A 16,595-nucleotide genomic window follows, 5' to 3' on the forward strand; every position below is an offset into this window, starting at 1 on the left:
AATGGTGGTGGTGGTGGTAGTGATGGTCCTGATGGTGGTGGTGGTGGTGGCAGTGGTAGTGATGGGCACTTGTAAGGACATGGTACATGATCGTACAGTTTATGTTCACAGGAACTCTAGGAGTTGGGTATAATCATTATTCTCGTGTTGCTGTGAGGAAGTTAGAGGAACGCTAAAGTACCGACTCACGTTGCACAGGGGCGGCAGAGCTGGGCACTTCGCCATGTCATGTGGCTCTGGAGGTCACATTAAGTGGCAGCTTTACATACCATACCGGACCTGCACACTCTGGTCAGAGCCACTGAGTCAAGCAGTCATGTAGAGACGGCTAAGTAGTGCATGTCATTACCTTAGACACAGTGTTAAAGCCTTGCCTCAAATGCCATTGGAACTGTCAGAGATGCACTCTTAGCTAGCGTCTTCCTCTTTAGTAAAGTATTGTGGAGTTTGTTTGGCGTTCTATCCTGTTGATTATGCTTGATCTGTTCCCAGGACAGGCAGAGTGCAGAGTGAGAGTGAGTGGGGAAGGTAAGAAGATGCCGTCCATTAGCCACTGCATGCAAGGCAGGATGGCAAACTGCACCCAGAAAGACCACATAAGTATGCCAGTCTCCCGACTACCCCCACCAGCTGCAGAATTCAAGAGAGTAGAGATTCTCCATCAGTGACCCTGCAGCCTTGCACTTGTAGTGACCACCTTAAGTACTGCTTTTGACAGTGGCATTGAATTTGCTATGTAGCTAAGTATTACACTGAACCACTGGTCCTCCTGCCTCCACCTCCCACCTGCTGGGATTACAGTGTACACATCCATAATAAACTCAGCTTATCAGTATTGAGAATCAAAGCTCAGGGCTTTATGCATGCTAGGTGAACTCTATACCAACTGAACTACATTTTTCAAACCCCAAGAGTTGAAAACTTGCTGCATTGATTCTGGAAGAATACAGAGATATAAATACAATACGGTGTCAGATCCTGTGTAGATAGCATGTGTCTCTCGATGGATCAGGCATTTCCATAGAAGTCGTTCATACCTTGTACATGGAAAGGAAGGGTACAAACACAATTTCTATAATGGGCTTTTGTTTTTTGTTTGCTTGCCTAGTTTGCTTGCTTCCCTCCCTCCCTCCCCCTTTCTTTCTTTCTTTCTTTCTTTCTTTCTTTCTTTCTTTCTTTCTTTCTTTCCTTTCTTCTTTCTTTCTCTCACTCTCTCTCTTTCTTTCTTTCTTTCTTTCTTTCTTTCTTTCTTTCTAGTGAGAATTGTGGTATCTTTGAGAAGCAGACATTTTATGGGAATATGTTTTTGTTTTAATCATGTGCAGGACATGGTGCTGCTTCAGATTGTCCACAGTAACTGACTATGATTTGCCTCATGCTCTAGCAGGGGTGTGATTTTGCCAGCTGCAGATAGTTTCTGCAGTTGTGTGACATTTGGGGTTCTGGGGATTCTTCAGAGGGTACAATGCTAACGTCCCATAGGTGGGTTGGTTATTGGTTGGTTGTAGTTTGTTGAGTAGTTGTACAAAAAAGAAGCTGGAAGAAGAAATTAAATATCCTGACAGGGAAGATCAGCAGGAATTAATCTAATGATAACGTCACCCCCCTTTCCCTCTGTCCTTTTTTCCTCTCTTATCTAGTGTTAGGGGTTGTAAAGGTAGAGTAAAGGGGCTGGAGAAAGGTGGAAGAAAAAGAACCCACAAAGTAACCAAACTCTGCTACACTTCTTTGTTTTGAAACAGGGTCTTACTGTGTAAGTTTGGCTGGCCTAAAAGTTACAGAGATCCACCTGCCTTTATCTTCTGAGTGCCAGGATTAAAAGTGTGTGCCACTGGGGTTGGGGATTTAGCTCAGCGGTAGAGCGCTTGCCTAAGAAGCGCAAGGCCATGGGTTCGGTCCCCAGCTCCGAAAAAAAGAACCAAAAAAAAAAAAAAAAAAAAAAGTGTGTGCCACTATACCTGGCTTGGTTTGGTTTCTTGAGGCAAACTTTCACCATGTAGTCTTGGCTGGCCTCAAACTCAGAGATCTACCTCTCTCTGCCTCCCAAATGCTGGGATTAAAACCATGTACCACCATATTATGTCATATTCAGTTTAATATTCAGCACACCTTCAAAGTAACTGCACCTTCTGTGACGTAGGCACAGAAACTGTGGGTCAGAGGAAGCAACTTACCCAAAACTCGTGTCAGAGCACAAATCTGCCCCCTGGCTGCAGAGCCCTTTCTTCGTGAGAGTTCGAACACTACACTGCATTCTGAGGGGGAAATGAGAAGGAGTTTCATTTGCTATGTTCCACCTGGATACTAAAGAAGCAATAGGAGCTAGAAGAAGGGGCCAAGCAGAGCTGAGGGGAGGTGTACATGGAGTGGAACACACCTGACACAAGGTCCAAGAAGAAAATGGCATCCCTCATGTCTAGAGATGATGAGACCTGAAGGGCTGAGTCAGAGAAATGTGTGTTTAATAATGAACAAAGTCAAGTAACTAGTTGGATGTTCTAGGGAAGAGACAAAGCTGGGGGGGGGTCCATATGAACTAAAGCTAATTGAACAAAACACTAGCAGTGTCCAAGAATGGAGTCATTCAAGGGAACTGATGCTTGGGAAAGAACTCCAGCTAAACAAGAGTCTTGTGACCTCAGTATCTTCAAAAAACATAGGATTGTTCCTGGACTAAGTTTTTATACTCCTCCAAGGTGAGGTATATGGGATAGGAATGAGTTTACTCCAGCTGTTGATTTTTTTTTTTTTTAAGATTTATTTATTTTATGTATGAGTACACTGTAGCTGTCCTCAGACACACCAGAAGAGGGCATCAGATCCCATCTCAGATGGTTGGGAGCTACTATGTGGTTGCTGAGAATTGAACGCAGGACCTTTGGAAGAGCAGTCAGTGCTCTTAACCACTGAGCCACCTCTCCAGCCCTAGCTGTTGATATTCTTTTGCCTCTGTTTTTGCCCATGTGGTTTGTCTTGTGATTGACCTTGTCATATGATTCTTCTTAACTCTCAGAGTATAAACTGTCTGATGCTTTGAACAGAGTGGGCCATTGCATGACACTTTAGTCCACCCCTTTTTTAGGCCCTGCTTTCCCAGGTTCACACCGAAAAGTAAGCAGTGAGCAGCAGTGCAGTGGGGACCAGTGGATCTACCCCAACATATGTCGTGGCTCCTCATAAGGGAGACAAGTGTTAGCATCACCACTCGTGAGCTAACCCTGATGCCTGGGATTGACTCTGTGCTGTGTGTGCTCCAGTCGCTGTGTGCTAAGGATTTAAAGCTGTGCCTCAAGCCTTGGTACCTAGTTAACTTGTTTAAATAAAGACAGACCATGCAATTTACTGTCTCACATAGTAGATGGGCTAGACTGGCTTCACTGTGTCCAAGTTTTATAAAAAAAACATTCATTTCCATTATCAGAAAAAAAAATTAACTTCTAAAAATTTAACAGCCCAACTGTTTACTTGGTGTCTGGCACAAACCTCCAGAGTGTAAGCGAGACTGGGAAGTGGTTGTGTGGTTCACCAATGCTGTTTGCCAGTAAACTTCCTGAAAGTGTTGCTTTTACATTTTCTGTTTATGTAAGATCATTTAATTTTAAAATTAAGTAAATTTAGTATGGTTGGAGGTTAGTAGTAAGCACTTGCCTAGAATGCATGAGGCCCTGTGTTTGATCCCCAGCACCCATACGGAGCAGCTCATATCCACCGACAAGTCCACTTCCAGAGGGAGCTCATGCCTCTGGTCTCTGAGACACCTGCACACACATGTAATTCACACACACAGACACACAAATGTACACAAAGTAGAAATAATAAAAAGAAATCCTTTTACAAAGTTTTCTGGAACATAACCTTCCAGCATAGAAAAAGAAAAAATAACAAAAAAGGCACATGATTATTAGTTTCTATTTGATGATATTATATATTGACCAATTTGAGTTCATATATATGATCCTGGTTTTACATTTTTTCTTAATTTACTAAGATTTTTTTTGTTTCTGTTGGCAGTGGTGGTTTTTATTTTTTATTGATTGTAAATTTCACATTTTGTACCCCAATCCCATTCATTTCTCCATCCCCCTTCGTATCTGCCCTCCCCGTTGCAACCTCCCCTGAAAAGAAAATAAAAATGAAAATAGAAATTAGAATTGTGCTTGCTTTGGCAGCACATATACTAAAAAAAAAAAAAAACAAAAAAAAACAAAAACAAAAAAAAACAGGCTGCCCTGTCTAGCCTCAATAGAAGATGTGCCTCCTTATACTGAAACTTGATATGCCAAGGCTGGTTAATATCCAATGGGAGGCCTCCCTTTTTTTTGAGGAGAAGAGGGGAGGAAGTGAGAGGGAGGGAGTGGCAGGAGAGGATAGAGGGGCAGCATCGGTAGGGGATGCAAAGTAAATAAATAACTTAATAAAAAACACCCACAATCTCACAATTATAGTACTCTTGATGGGACGCTTCCTAGTTCTGTTTGTGAATATCATAGTCCTTCTTCTATGATACCTGACTCATGATATATACATGGTTTTTTTTTAAGTGTAAATTTTTCATTTTATTCAAAGTTGGTACAGAAGTTCTAACATTTCCATAAAATAATTACTATACTTCAGATACAGGACAAAATACCACAGAAAGGAACGGACTTTGCAAGAAATATATTCATCTTAAATTTTCAAATACTTCTGAAGGCTAATGCGGCTATACATGTTTTTATATCCCATTCTTTTCACTTTCTTTATTTTTTTTTATTTATTTTTTTTTAAATTTTTCTTTTTCTTTTTTTATTAACTTGAGTATTTCTTATATACATTTCAAGTGTTATTCCCTTTCCCGGTTTCCGGACAAACATCACCCTCCCCCCTCCCCTTCCTTATGGGTGTTCCCCTCCCAAACCTCCCCCCATTGCCACCCTCCCCGCATAGTCTAGTTCACTGGGGGTTCAGTCTTAGCAGGACCCAGGGCTTCCCCTTCCACTGGTGCTCTTACTAGGATATTCATTGCTACCTATGGGGACAGAGTCCAGGGTCAGTCCATGTATAGTCTTTAGGTAGTGGCTTAGTCCCTGGAAGCTCTAGTTGCTTGACATTGTTGTACTTTTGGGGTCTCGAGCACCTTCAAGCTCTTCCAGTTCTTTCTCTGATTCCTTCAACGGGGGACCTATTCTCAGTTCAGTGGTTTGCTGCTGGCATTCGCCTCTGTATTTGCTGTATTCTGGCTGTGTCTCTCAGGAGAGATCTACATCCGGCTCCTGTCGGTCTGCACTTCTTTCCTTCATCCATCTTGTCTAATTGGGTGGCTGTATATGTATGGGCCACCTGTGGGGCAGGCTCTGAATGGGTGTTCCTTCAGTCTCTGTTTTAATCTTTGCCTCTCCCTTCCCTGCCAAGGGTATTCTTTTTCCTCATTTAAAGAAGGAGTGAAGCATTCACATTTTGATCATCCGTCTTGAGTTTCCTTTGTTCTAGGGATCTAGGGTAATTCAAGCATTTGGGCTAATAGCCACTTATCAATGAGTGTATACCATGTATGTCTTTCTGTGAGTGGGTTAGCTCACTCAGGATGATATTTTCCAGTTCCAACCATTTGCCTACGAATTTCATAAACTCGTTGTTTTTGATAGCTGAGTAATATTCCATTGTGTAGATGTACCACGTTTTCTGTATCCATTCCTCTGTTGAATGGCATCTGGGTTCTTTCCAGTTTCTGGCTATTATAAATAAGGCTGCGATGAACATAGTGGAGCACGTGTCTCTTTTATATGTTGAGGCATCTCTTGGGTATATGCCCAAGAGAGGTATGGCTGGATCCTCAGGCAGTTCAATGTCCAATTTTCTGAGGAACCTCCAGACTGATTTCCAGAATGGTTTTACCAGTCTGCAATCCCACCAACAATGGAGGAGTGTTCCTCTTTCTCCACATCCTCGCCAGCATCTGCTGTCACCTGAGTTTTTGATCTTAGCCATTCTCACTGGTGTGAGGTGAAATCTCAGGGTTGTTTTGATTTGCATTTCCCTTATGACTAAAGATGTTGAACATTTCTTTAGGTGTTTCTCAGCCATTCGGCATTCCTCAGCTGTGAATTCTTTGTTTAGCTCTGAACCCCATTTTTTAACAGGGTTATTTGTTTCCCTGCGGTCTAACTTCTTGAGTTCTTTGTATATTTTGGATATAAGGCCTCTATCTGTTGTAGGATTGGTAAAGATCTTTTCCCAATCTGTTGGTTGCCGTTTTGTCCTAACCACCGTGTCCTTTGCCTTACAGAAGCTTTGCAGTTTTATGAGATCCCATTTGTCGATTCTTGATCTTAGAACATAAGCCATTGGTGTTTTGTTCAGGAAATTTTTTCCAGTGCCCATGTGTTCCAGATGCTTCCCTAGTTTTTCTTCTATTAGTTTGAGTGTGTCTGGTTTGATGTGGAGGTCCTTGATCCACTTGGACTTAAGCTTTGTACAGGGTGATAAGCATGGATCGATCTGCATTCTTCTACATGTTGCCCTCCAGTTGAACCAGCACCATTTGCTGAAAATGCTATCTTTTTTCCATTGGATGGTTTTGGCTCCTTTGTCAAAAATCAAGTGACCATAGGTGTGTGGGTTCATTTCTGGGTCTTCAATTCTATTCCATTGGTCTATCTGTCTGTCTCTGTACCAATACCATGCAGTTTTTATCACTATTGCTCTGTAATACTGCTTGAGTTCAGGGATAGTGATTCCCCCTGAAGTCCTCTTATTGTTGAGGATAGCTTTACCTATCCTGGGTTTTTTGTTATTCCAGATGAATTTGCAAATTGTTCTGTCTAACTCTTTGAAGAATTGGATTGGTATTTTGATGGGGATTGCATTGAATCTGTAGATTGCTTTTGGTAAAATGGCCATTTTTACTATATTAATCCTGCCAATCCATGAGCATGGGAGATCTTTCCATCTTCTGAGGTCTTCTTCAATTTCTTTCCTCAGTGTCTTGAAGTTCTTATTGTACAGATCTTTTACTTGCTTGGTTGAAGTCACACCGAGGTACTTTATATTATTTGGGTCTATTATGAAGGGTGTCGTTTCCCTAATTTCTTTCTCGGCTTGTTTCTCTTTTGTATAGAGGAAGGCAACTGATTTATTTGAGTTAATTTTATACCCAGCCACTTTGCTGAAGTTGTTTATCAGCTTTAGTAGTTCTCTGGTGGAACTTTTGGGATCACTTAAATATACTATCATGTCGTCTGCAAATAGTGATATTTTGACCTCTTCTTTTCCGATCTGTATCCCCTTGATCTCCTTTTGTTGTCTGATTGCTCTGGCTAGAACTTCAAGAACTATATTGAATAAGTAGGGAGAGAGTGGGCAGCCTTGTCTAGTCCCTGATTTTAGTGGGATTGCTTCAAGTTTCTCTCCATTTAGTTTAATGTTAGCAACTGGTTTGCTGTATATGGCTTTTACTATGTTTAGGTATGGGCCTTGAATACCTATTCTTTCCAGGACTTTTATCATGAAGGGGTGTTGAATTTTGTCAAATGCTTTCTCAGCATCTAATGAAATGATCATGTGCTTCTGTTCTTTCAGTTTGTTTATATGATGGATCACGTTGATGGTTTTCCTTATATTAAACCAACCCTGCATGCCTGGGATGAAGCCTACTTGATCATGGTGGATGATTGTTTTGATGTGCTCTTGAATTCGGTTTGCCAGAATTTTATTGAGTATTTTTGCGTCGATATTCATAAGGGAAATTGGTCTGAAGTTCTCTTTCTTTGTTGGGTCTTTGTGTGGTTTAGGTATAAGAGTAATTGTGGCTTCATAGAAGGAATTCGGTAGGGCTCCATCTGTTTCAATTTTGTGGAATAATTTGGATAATATTGGTATGAGGTCTTCTATGAAGGTTTGATAGAATTCTGCACTAAACCCGTCTGGACCTGGGCTCTTTTTGGTTGGGAGACCTTTAATGACTGCTTCTATTTCCTTAGGAGTTATGGGGTTGTTTAACTGGTTTATCTGTTCCTGATTTAACTTCGATACCTGGTATTTGTCTAGGAAATTGTCCATTTCCTGAAGATTTTCAAGTTTTGTTGAATATAGGTTTTTATAGTAAGATCTGATGATTTTTTGAATTTCCTCTGAATCTGTAGTTATGTCTCCCTTTTCATTTCTGATTTTGTTAATTTGGACGCACTCTCTGTGTCCTCTCGTTAGTCTGGCTAAGGGTTTATCTATCTTGTTGATTTTCTCAAAGAACCAACTTTTGGTTCTGTTGATTCTTTCTATGGTCCTTTTTGTTTCTACTTGGTTGATTTCAGCTCTGAGTTTGATTATTTCCTGCCTTCTACTCCTCCTGGGTGTATTTGCTTCTTTTTGTTCTAGAGCTTTTAGGTGTGCTGTCAAGCTGCTGACATATGCTCTTTCCTGTTTCTTTCTGCAGGCACTCAGCGCTATGAGTTTTCCTCTTAGCACAGCTTTCATTGTGTCCCATAAGTTTGGGTATGTTGTACCTTCATTTTCATTAAATTCTAAAAAGTTTTTAATTTCTTTCTTTATTTCTTCCTTGACCAGGTTATCATTGAGTAGAGCATTGTTCAATTTCCACGTATATGTGGGCATTCTTCCCTTATTGTTATTGAAGACCAGTTTTAGGCCGTGGTGGTCCGATAGCACGCATGGGATTATTTCTATCTTTCTGTACCTGTTGAGGCCCGTTTTTTGACCAATTATATGGTCAATTTTGGAGAAAGTACCATGAGGAGCTGAGAAGAAGGTATATCCTTTTGTTTTAGGATAGAATGTTCTATAAATATCCGTTAAGTCCATTTGGCTCATGACTTCTCTTAGTCTGTCTACATCTCTGTTTAATTTCTGTTTCCATGATCTGTCCATTGATGAGAGTGGGGTGTTGAAATCTCCCACTATTATTGTGTGAGGTGCAATGTGTGTTTTGAGCTTTAGTAAGGTTTCTTTTACATATGTAGGTGCCCTTGTATTTGGGGCATAGATATTTAGGATTGAGAGTTCATCTTGGTGGATTTTTCCTTTGATGAATATGAAGTGTCCTTCCTTATCTTTTTTGATGACTTTTAGTTGAAAATTGATTTTATTTGATATTAGAATGGCTACTCCAGCTTGCTTCTTCTGACCATTTGCTTGGAAAATTGTTTTCCAGCCTTTCACTCTGAGGTAATGTCTGTCTTTGTCTCTGAGGTGTGTTTCCTGTAGGCAGCAGAATGCAGGGTCCTCGTTGCGTATCCAGTTTGTTAATCTATGTCTTTTTATTGGGGAGTTGAGGCCATTGATATTGAGAGATATTAAGGAATAGTGATTATTGCTTCCCGTTATATTCATATTTGGAAGTGAGGTTATGATTGTGTGCTTTCATTCTCTTTGTTTTGTTGCCAAGATGATTAGTTTCTTGCTTCTAGGGTATAGCTTGCCTCCTTATGTTGGGCTTTACCCTTTATTATCCTTTGTAGTGCTGGATTTGTAGAAAGATATTGTGTAAATTTGGTTTTGTCATGGAATATCTTGGTTTCTCCATCTATGTTAATTGAGAGTTTTGCAGGATACAGTAACCTGGGCTGGCATTTGTGTTCTCTTAGGGTCTGTATGACATCTGTCCAGGATCTTCTGGCCTTCATAGTTTCTGGCGAAAAGTCTGGTGTGATTCTGATAGGTCTGCCTTTATATGTTACTTGACCTTTTTCCCTTACTGCTTTTAATATTCTTTCTTTATTTTGTGCGTTTGGTGTTTTGACAATTATGTGACGGGAGGTGTTTCTTTTCTGGTCCAATCTATTTGGAGTTCTGTAGGCTTCTTGTATGCCTATGGGTATCTCTTTTTTTAGGTTAGGGAAGTTTTCTTCTATGATTTTGTTGAAGATATTTACTGGTCCTTTGAGCTGGGAGTCTTCACTCTCTTCTATACCTATTATCCTTAGGTTTGATCTTCTCATTGAGTCCTGGATTTCCTGTATGTTTTGGACCAGTAGCTTTTTCCGCTTTACATTATCTTTGACAGTTGAGTCAATGATTTCTATGGAATCTTCTGCTCCCGAGATTCTCTCTTCCATCTCTTGAATTCTGTTGGTGAAGCTTGTATCTACAGCTCCTTGTCTTTTCTTTTGATTTTCTATGTCCAGGGTTGTTTCCATGTGTTCTTTCTTGATTGCTTCTATTTCCATTTTTAATTCCTTCAACTGTTTGATTGTGTTTTCCTGGAATTCTTTCAGGGATTTTTGCGATTCCTCTCTGTAGGCTTCTACTTGTTCTCTAAGGGAGTTCTTTATGTCTTTCTTGAAGTCCTCCAGCATCATGATCAAATATGATTTTGAAACTAGGTCTTGCTTTTCTGGTGTGTTTGGATATTCCGTGTTTGCTTTGGTGGGAGAATTGGGCTCCGATGATGCCATGTAGCCTTGGTTTCTGTTGCTTGGGTTCCTGTGCTTGCCTCTCGCCATCAGATTATCTCTAGTGTTACTTTGTTCTGCTATTTCTGACAGTGGCTAGACTGTCCTATAACCTGTGTGTCAGGAGTGCTGTAGACCTGTTTTCCTGTTTTCTTTCAGCCAGTTATGGGGACAGAGTGTTCTGCTTTCGGGCGTGTAGTTTTTCCTCTCTACAGGTCTTCAGCTGTTCCTGTGGGCCTGTGTCTTGAGTTCACCAGGCAGGTTTCTTGCAGGGGAAAAATTGGTCCTACCTGTGGTTCCAAGGCTCAAGTTTGCTCGTGGGGTACTGCCTAAGTCCTCTCCGCTGTGGCAGCAACCGGGAAAATCTGTGCCGCTCCTTCCGGGAGCCTCCGTGCACCAGGGTTTCAGATGACGTTTGGTGTTTTCCTCTGGCGCCTGGATGTGCACAGAGTGCAGTCTCTTCTGGTTTCCCAGGCGTGTCCGCCTCTCTGAAGGTTCAGCTCTCCCTCCCACGGGATTTGGGTGCAGAGAACTGTTTATCCGGTCTGTTTCCTTCAGGTTCCGACAGTGTCTCAGGCGCAGGTGTCCTGCCGCTCCCGGGCCCTCCCCTACGGGAACCCAGAGGCCTTATACAGTTGCCTCTTGGGCCAGGGATGTGGGCAGGGGTGGGCAGTGTTGGTGGTCTCCTCCGCTCTGCAGCCTCAGGAGTGCCCACCTGATCAGGCGGTGAGGTCTCTCTCCCACGGGGTTTGGGAGCAGAGAGCTGCTGCGGTCCGGGATCCGCCGGTGTGGGACTTCCGGTAAACACAGGAAGTGCCCGGCCTTAGAGGAATTTTGCCTCTGTGTGTCCTGAGTTCACCAGGCAGGTTTCTTGCAGGGGAAAAATTGGTCCTACCTGCAGTTCCAAGGCTCAAGTTTGCTCGTGGGGTACTGCCTAAGTCCTCTCCGCTGTGGCAGCAACCGGGAAGATCTGCGCCGCTCTTTCCAGGAGCCTCCGTGCACCAGGGTTCCAGATGGCGTTTGGTGTTTTCCTCTGGCGCCTGGATGTGCACAGAGTGCAGTCTCTTCTGGTTTCCCAGGCGTGTCCGCCTCTCTGAAGGTTCAGCTCTCCCTCCCACGGGATTTGGGTGCAGAGAACTGTTTATCTGGTCTGTTTCCTTCAGGTTCCGGCAGTGTCTCAGGCGCAGGGGTCCTGCCGCTCCTGGGCCCTCCCCTACGGGAACCCAGAGGCCTTATACAGTTGCCTCTTGGGCCAGGGATGTGGGCAGGGGTGGGCAGTGTTGGTGGTCTCCTCCGCTCTGCAGCCTCAGGAGTGCCCACCTGATCAGGCGGTGGGGTCTCTCTCCCACGGGGTTTGGGAGCAGAGAGCTGCTGCCTTCACTTTCTTTATGAAGAAACCTTTTGTAATATAACAAGTACTAAAAAAACCTTTTAATAAGCACGTGTTTGCATTCTTCATCTTTCTACCATCTTCAAAACACACAGTTATTTATTCTCTCTGGAGGCAGTGCAGTCACCAGTTCCCTGTACATTTCCCATGAGGTATATTCTTCACATATTTTCATCTGATTCTTTTCATTTACCCAAGAGTAGTACTCACATAACTGTATGCACTTAGTTTCCCTTCCACGTACCACACAATGTTGAGACCATTCCATATAAGGACAGAGCTTAAAGTCTGTGTGTATATGTTGTTTTCAGACATTCCCAGATGACAAATACTTTCCTTTTCTCTGAATGGCGTGGGAACACACCATCTCCTAATACTTTTTGAGAAGGAAGGGGATGGAAGGCAAGGCCAGTGCATTACAACTAAGCTACATCTCCAGAGTTTACAACAAGGCTTTAAATGATTGCAGAGAAGCGATTATGCTCCTTGCCACCTAAAGTTTCCAGCTCCTCCATTCATAGTGCCCACACCATTGTGCTTCTCTCTCTCCTGCCTCTACCTTTACTTGCTCTTCATAGTGGCTCCTGCTTCAGTCGGACATGTGGTGAGCAGGGCTTCTGTGCGTCTTTACTTGTTTGTCCAGAGATTCCAATGGGAATAAATCCCTGGCCAGAGTTAAACAGAGCACAGTAAACTGTAACTCAGCATAGAGTCCTCCAGTCCTGGGGAGCCTCCAGCACAGCCAACTAGAGAGGTGAGCAGACGGGCCGACAGTGAGAAGCGGCAGAGCGGACATGTCAGCCAGCCGTGACCTCCACTCTGCAGGTCCTGCTCTTCCTCCTGGGTGAGGAAGTCACAGCCACCACACTCACACAGTGGTCAGTTTTCTCAGAGCAGGAAGGCATGGGCCCTCTGCTGCTTGTTTGTTAGCAGTCTCCTTTCTTCCCAGCTCATAACCTGCTCAGCTCCTCTGTCTTCCAGCTGCCCACCACCTGCTGGCTCACTTCTTTCTCTCCATCAGTCCACCACCTACTGACTCAGTACAAAGACAGCGGGGAGGGGTGCTGTCTGGTCTGGGGTGAAGGCAGACAGCAGGGATTTTGCAGGAGTGGGTTTTTGAGGAGGAAACGGCAAGTCTGCCAGGGCGAGTTGGTAAGTCCTGACTGGACAGCAGGTTAGCCAGTGATGAATTTCAGTTGCTGGACCATGGTGTTTTTAGTCTCAGGAATGAGGCAGTGACCAAATAAGGAAATAGACCATGGGGGCTAGCTTCAGGGATGTTAATCTAAGAGTTTAGCAAGGCAGAGGGAAGGGGAAAGGGCAAACCCTGCTGGTGCCACATTGGCAGTGTTTGGGCCTGTTAGTCCTTCCCTTGCTGATTCCCGCATCCCATGGTGATAACTCAGCTATTTTCATATAAAACATTGCCGCTGTTTTGAACGCATTCCTGCCGTGTAACTGCACCTTTTGTGTTCGTCGATTAATACCTTCCCAAACCCCACAGCCACCGTCTCTGGCAACCTCCATTCTCCTTGTTGTTGCTATGAGTTCAACCCTTTCTCGCTTGCATCTAAATGAGATTATTCAACGTTTTCTGCATCTGGCTTATTCCAGGTCATCTGATGTCTTTCAGGTTTATACAACTGTTTTATGTTTAATACTGGTTGGTACAGTCTGTCTCAGATGTCAAATACTTTGCTACATTTGTAATATTTTACTTCATTTGAAACAATTTTAGGAGGAAAGTAATGTATGAGTTTTTCCTGCTTGATACTCTGTCTCTAACAAAAAGTGACATTAAAAATAAACAGCAGTTCTAAGACCTGACTTGTTTGAATTTCAGAATTGAGTATATTGTTTTATTTATAGTACAAAATATTTAAATAGCTGAATATGATGGTGCACACCTGTACTCTAAGCACTTCAAGTGATGGCAAGAGGATCAGGGCCAGCCTGTGCTACATGATGTCCTATCTCAGAAAAGCAGTACATGAGTGGAGCTGGAGACAGGTGGAGCCCTGAGGCCCGAGCAGCCAGCCTAGCTTATTGATGAGCTCGGGCTCAATAAAGGATGGGTGCTGTCTCAAAAGTAAGGTGGAGAATAACCTAAGAAAGCTGCCTGGCGTTGACTTCTGACCTCAGTAGGTATGTGCACACATATGTGTTCATGCACACATGTATGCAAAATATTAATTCTACAGATGCAAGGAGAAACACCACAGGCACCCAGATCATGGCCAAATCAAATTAAAGCAAGCTTTTCCACGTGTATATGTAGGCTGTCCCCCCTAAGGGCAGCGTTCAGGAGATCAGCATTAGACATGGGTGAGACGTGAGTTCTTTATAGTTCAGCAGTAGGGGCTCCAAATGGGGTATTTGGCATGTAGAGTGGCAGAGTTATGTAAGTATAACAAGTCGGTCATAATAACCTTCTGAAACAAAAACATGGTTACAAGGTGGTCAACACATGGCGGCCATGACAACAGCAAATGGGTCTCAATGACAAAGGCACGGCTGCCATTTCCAGGAACAGGCCAAGCAGAGCTATCTGTAGCTAAGGTTACAGGTTGGGCACAGCCCAATCCTTGAGAAGCAGATGCAACCATTAACAGGAGTGAGTCTGGTTTGTCTTTACTGTAAGATAGCATCCAAGTCTAAGGTGGAAGCAGGCTGATTCATCAGTGTGCCCACATAAGCATGTATACACCACACATTCATACACACACTAAATAAATAAATAAGTAACATCTTTAAAGGCAACTTTAAACTGAAATTTCTGATACACTTGAAAATCAAATACAATTGTTTCTCACATACCAGTGTGAACTTACAAAGCTTCAGCCAGTAAAAATGAAAATTAGAATTTGCATTTCAGTTTCAGATCTGTTTATGTGTGGCCTGCAGAATTAATGGACTTTTTAAAATTTTTTTTTTAGGAAGTACCAGAGAGGCACCAGGGTCAGGCTGCGTCTCCTGGATCTTGAACTGACGTCTAGGTTCCTGGGTGGGACCACAGATACAACGATCCTGGAGGCTGACGCAGTTCTCCTAGGACTCCAAGAGAGCAGAGACTCAAAATCAAGAGAGGAACGACTCAACAAGCAATGAACTCTGCTTGCTGCATTCTCACCCGTTTTGAGCCCAGAAAGCTGTCAAGAATATAATCAGAAGACTGTGACTAAGTAACTGAATAAAGTTGTAATAAATGAAAACTCATCATGGCTCTTCCCTGCCATGGTCATTTTGTGCTGCCCCCACCTCCTTTTCTTACCCTTTTTTTGTTGGGTTGGGGTAATACAAGCAATCCTGATGTTTCTCAGGTTCAGTCAGTGCTTTGAGTACCGCCTGAAGGGGGCGATTCTAACCGTAAACACGTAATGCAGCCCCGCTTGCCTTAGCTTGGAAAGTGCACAGTCAGTAAGACAAGTGTACTGTGTGGTAGTAGCTCCTGCTCGGGAGAAAATGAAGCACGGATGAGTACAAGGTTCTAAGTGGCAGGTCAAAATTTACATGTGGTCAGCACAGGGCCACAGAGCAGTGACTCCCAGGGCCTTACAAGACGTGCATGAGGAAGTCTCTGGGGGAGCGCATTCCCACACAGGCAGTGCCTAGTGTAGAGCCCCTGAGTAGGCCTGGACCTCTCCAGTTCAAGACCAGAAAGAAGCAGAGCTGGTGAAGAGAAGCAAGGGAGACGCCACAGGTCCTTTGACATTTGCCTACGGTGGTCCAGCGGTTTGTTGGTGGATTCTTGGAAGAGGTCGAGTGTGATCTCCCTGTTACTTCCGTGGCTCCCTGGAGTAGATTGACTGAGTAGTCTGACAGTGACACAGGAGTTACCATAGCGAGGCATGTCAGGAAACTGCTGATCCACTTCCAGATAAGAGATGCCAGGGACAGGCGTAGGGACAAGTGGAGAATTGTTGGAATCTGGGCATATTTTAAAGATAAAGCCAAAAGGATTTCCTACACTATGAATATGAATTAGGAGAAAAGGAGTGGGAGGTGACAACGAGACTTTTGCCTTTTACAACTGTCCTTAACTGAGCTGCAGAGGAGCAGGGCTGAGAGGGCTGTGCAGAGCTCAGTTTGCAGCATGTCGAGATCCTTACTGGACAGCAAGTGGAGATGTTCTGAGGCAGTTAGAAGATAAAACCGTGTAAGCTACAGGCATTTTTAAGGGGGCGGGAGGGTATGGGGAACATGAGAGCACATGCATTTGATCCCAGCACTGAGAAGGTAGAGGCAGGTGGGTAGATATGAGGCAGGAAGAGCCTCATCTGCATAGCAAGTTCCAAGCCGGCCAAAGCTCCACGCTGAGGTGTATGCATTGTCTTTGGCAGTTTTGTGTGTTACGTATCATGAAGTCCGAAAGTCCAAGGATGTAATTCAGTATAGAACATTTGTTTTGTATGTATAAGGCCCTGAGTTTTATACTCAGTGCTACAAGAAAACAATGTCTTATCCGAAGTCCCACTGGGGGACTTCCCAGATGGGCGGAGTAATCTGGAACTACTGAGTTGGTCAGAATGTCATACACGCACGGCCTCTCGCAGGGTAATATTGGAATAGACTGTCTCCATGATGGCTGACCTTGTACAAGAAAACAACATGCATAGCTTTTCTGACCTACTTCAAGAAACCACATAGTTTCTCCTCTTCCTAGAACATTGTTAAAAGTGGGAATGCCATCTCATTGTGACAGGGACGGGGAGAACGATGATACTTCACATCTTCCTAGAGGTGTGGTGTGTCACATTGGGATGAAACATGGGGCCACTATAAAGAATGAACTCTACCTCTAGGGGTAGACATAACCTTGT

At 43.4% G+C, this 16,595-nt stretch overlaps 1 protein-coding gene across 2 annotated transcripts in view; it reads left to right on the plus strand.

Moving 5' to 3' along the window:
• The window catches only part of Mrps28 (mitochondrial ribosomal protein S28), a 130,611-nt gene extending 115,620 nt beyond the window's left edge, over positions 1-14,991 (plus strand). For both annotated transcript variants that reach the window (NM_001412947.1, XM_087634373.1), the window contains exon 3: positions 14,712-14,991. In NM_001412947.1, the coding sequence (NP_001399876.1) occupies positions 14,712-14,883 (172 nt within the window). In that variant the 3' untranslated portion in view covers positions 14,884-14,991. The remainder of the gene's footprint in view (positions 1-14,711) is intronic.
• Positions 14,992-16,595: the final 1,604 nt, after the last annotated feature.

This window comes from Rattus norvegicus, chromosome 2 (genome assembly GCF_021556685.1).
Source record: "Rattus norvegicus strain SHRSP/BbbUtx chromosome 2, alternate assembly SHRSP_T2T, whole genome shotgun sequence".
NCBI classification, from domain to species: Eukaryota; Metazoa; Chordata; class Mammalia; order Rodentia; family Muridae; genus Rattus; species Rattus norvegicus.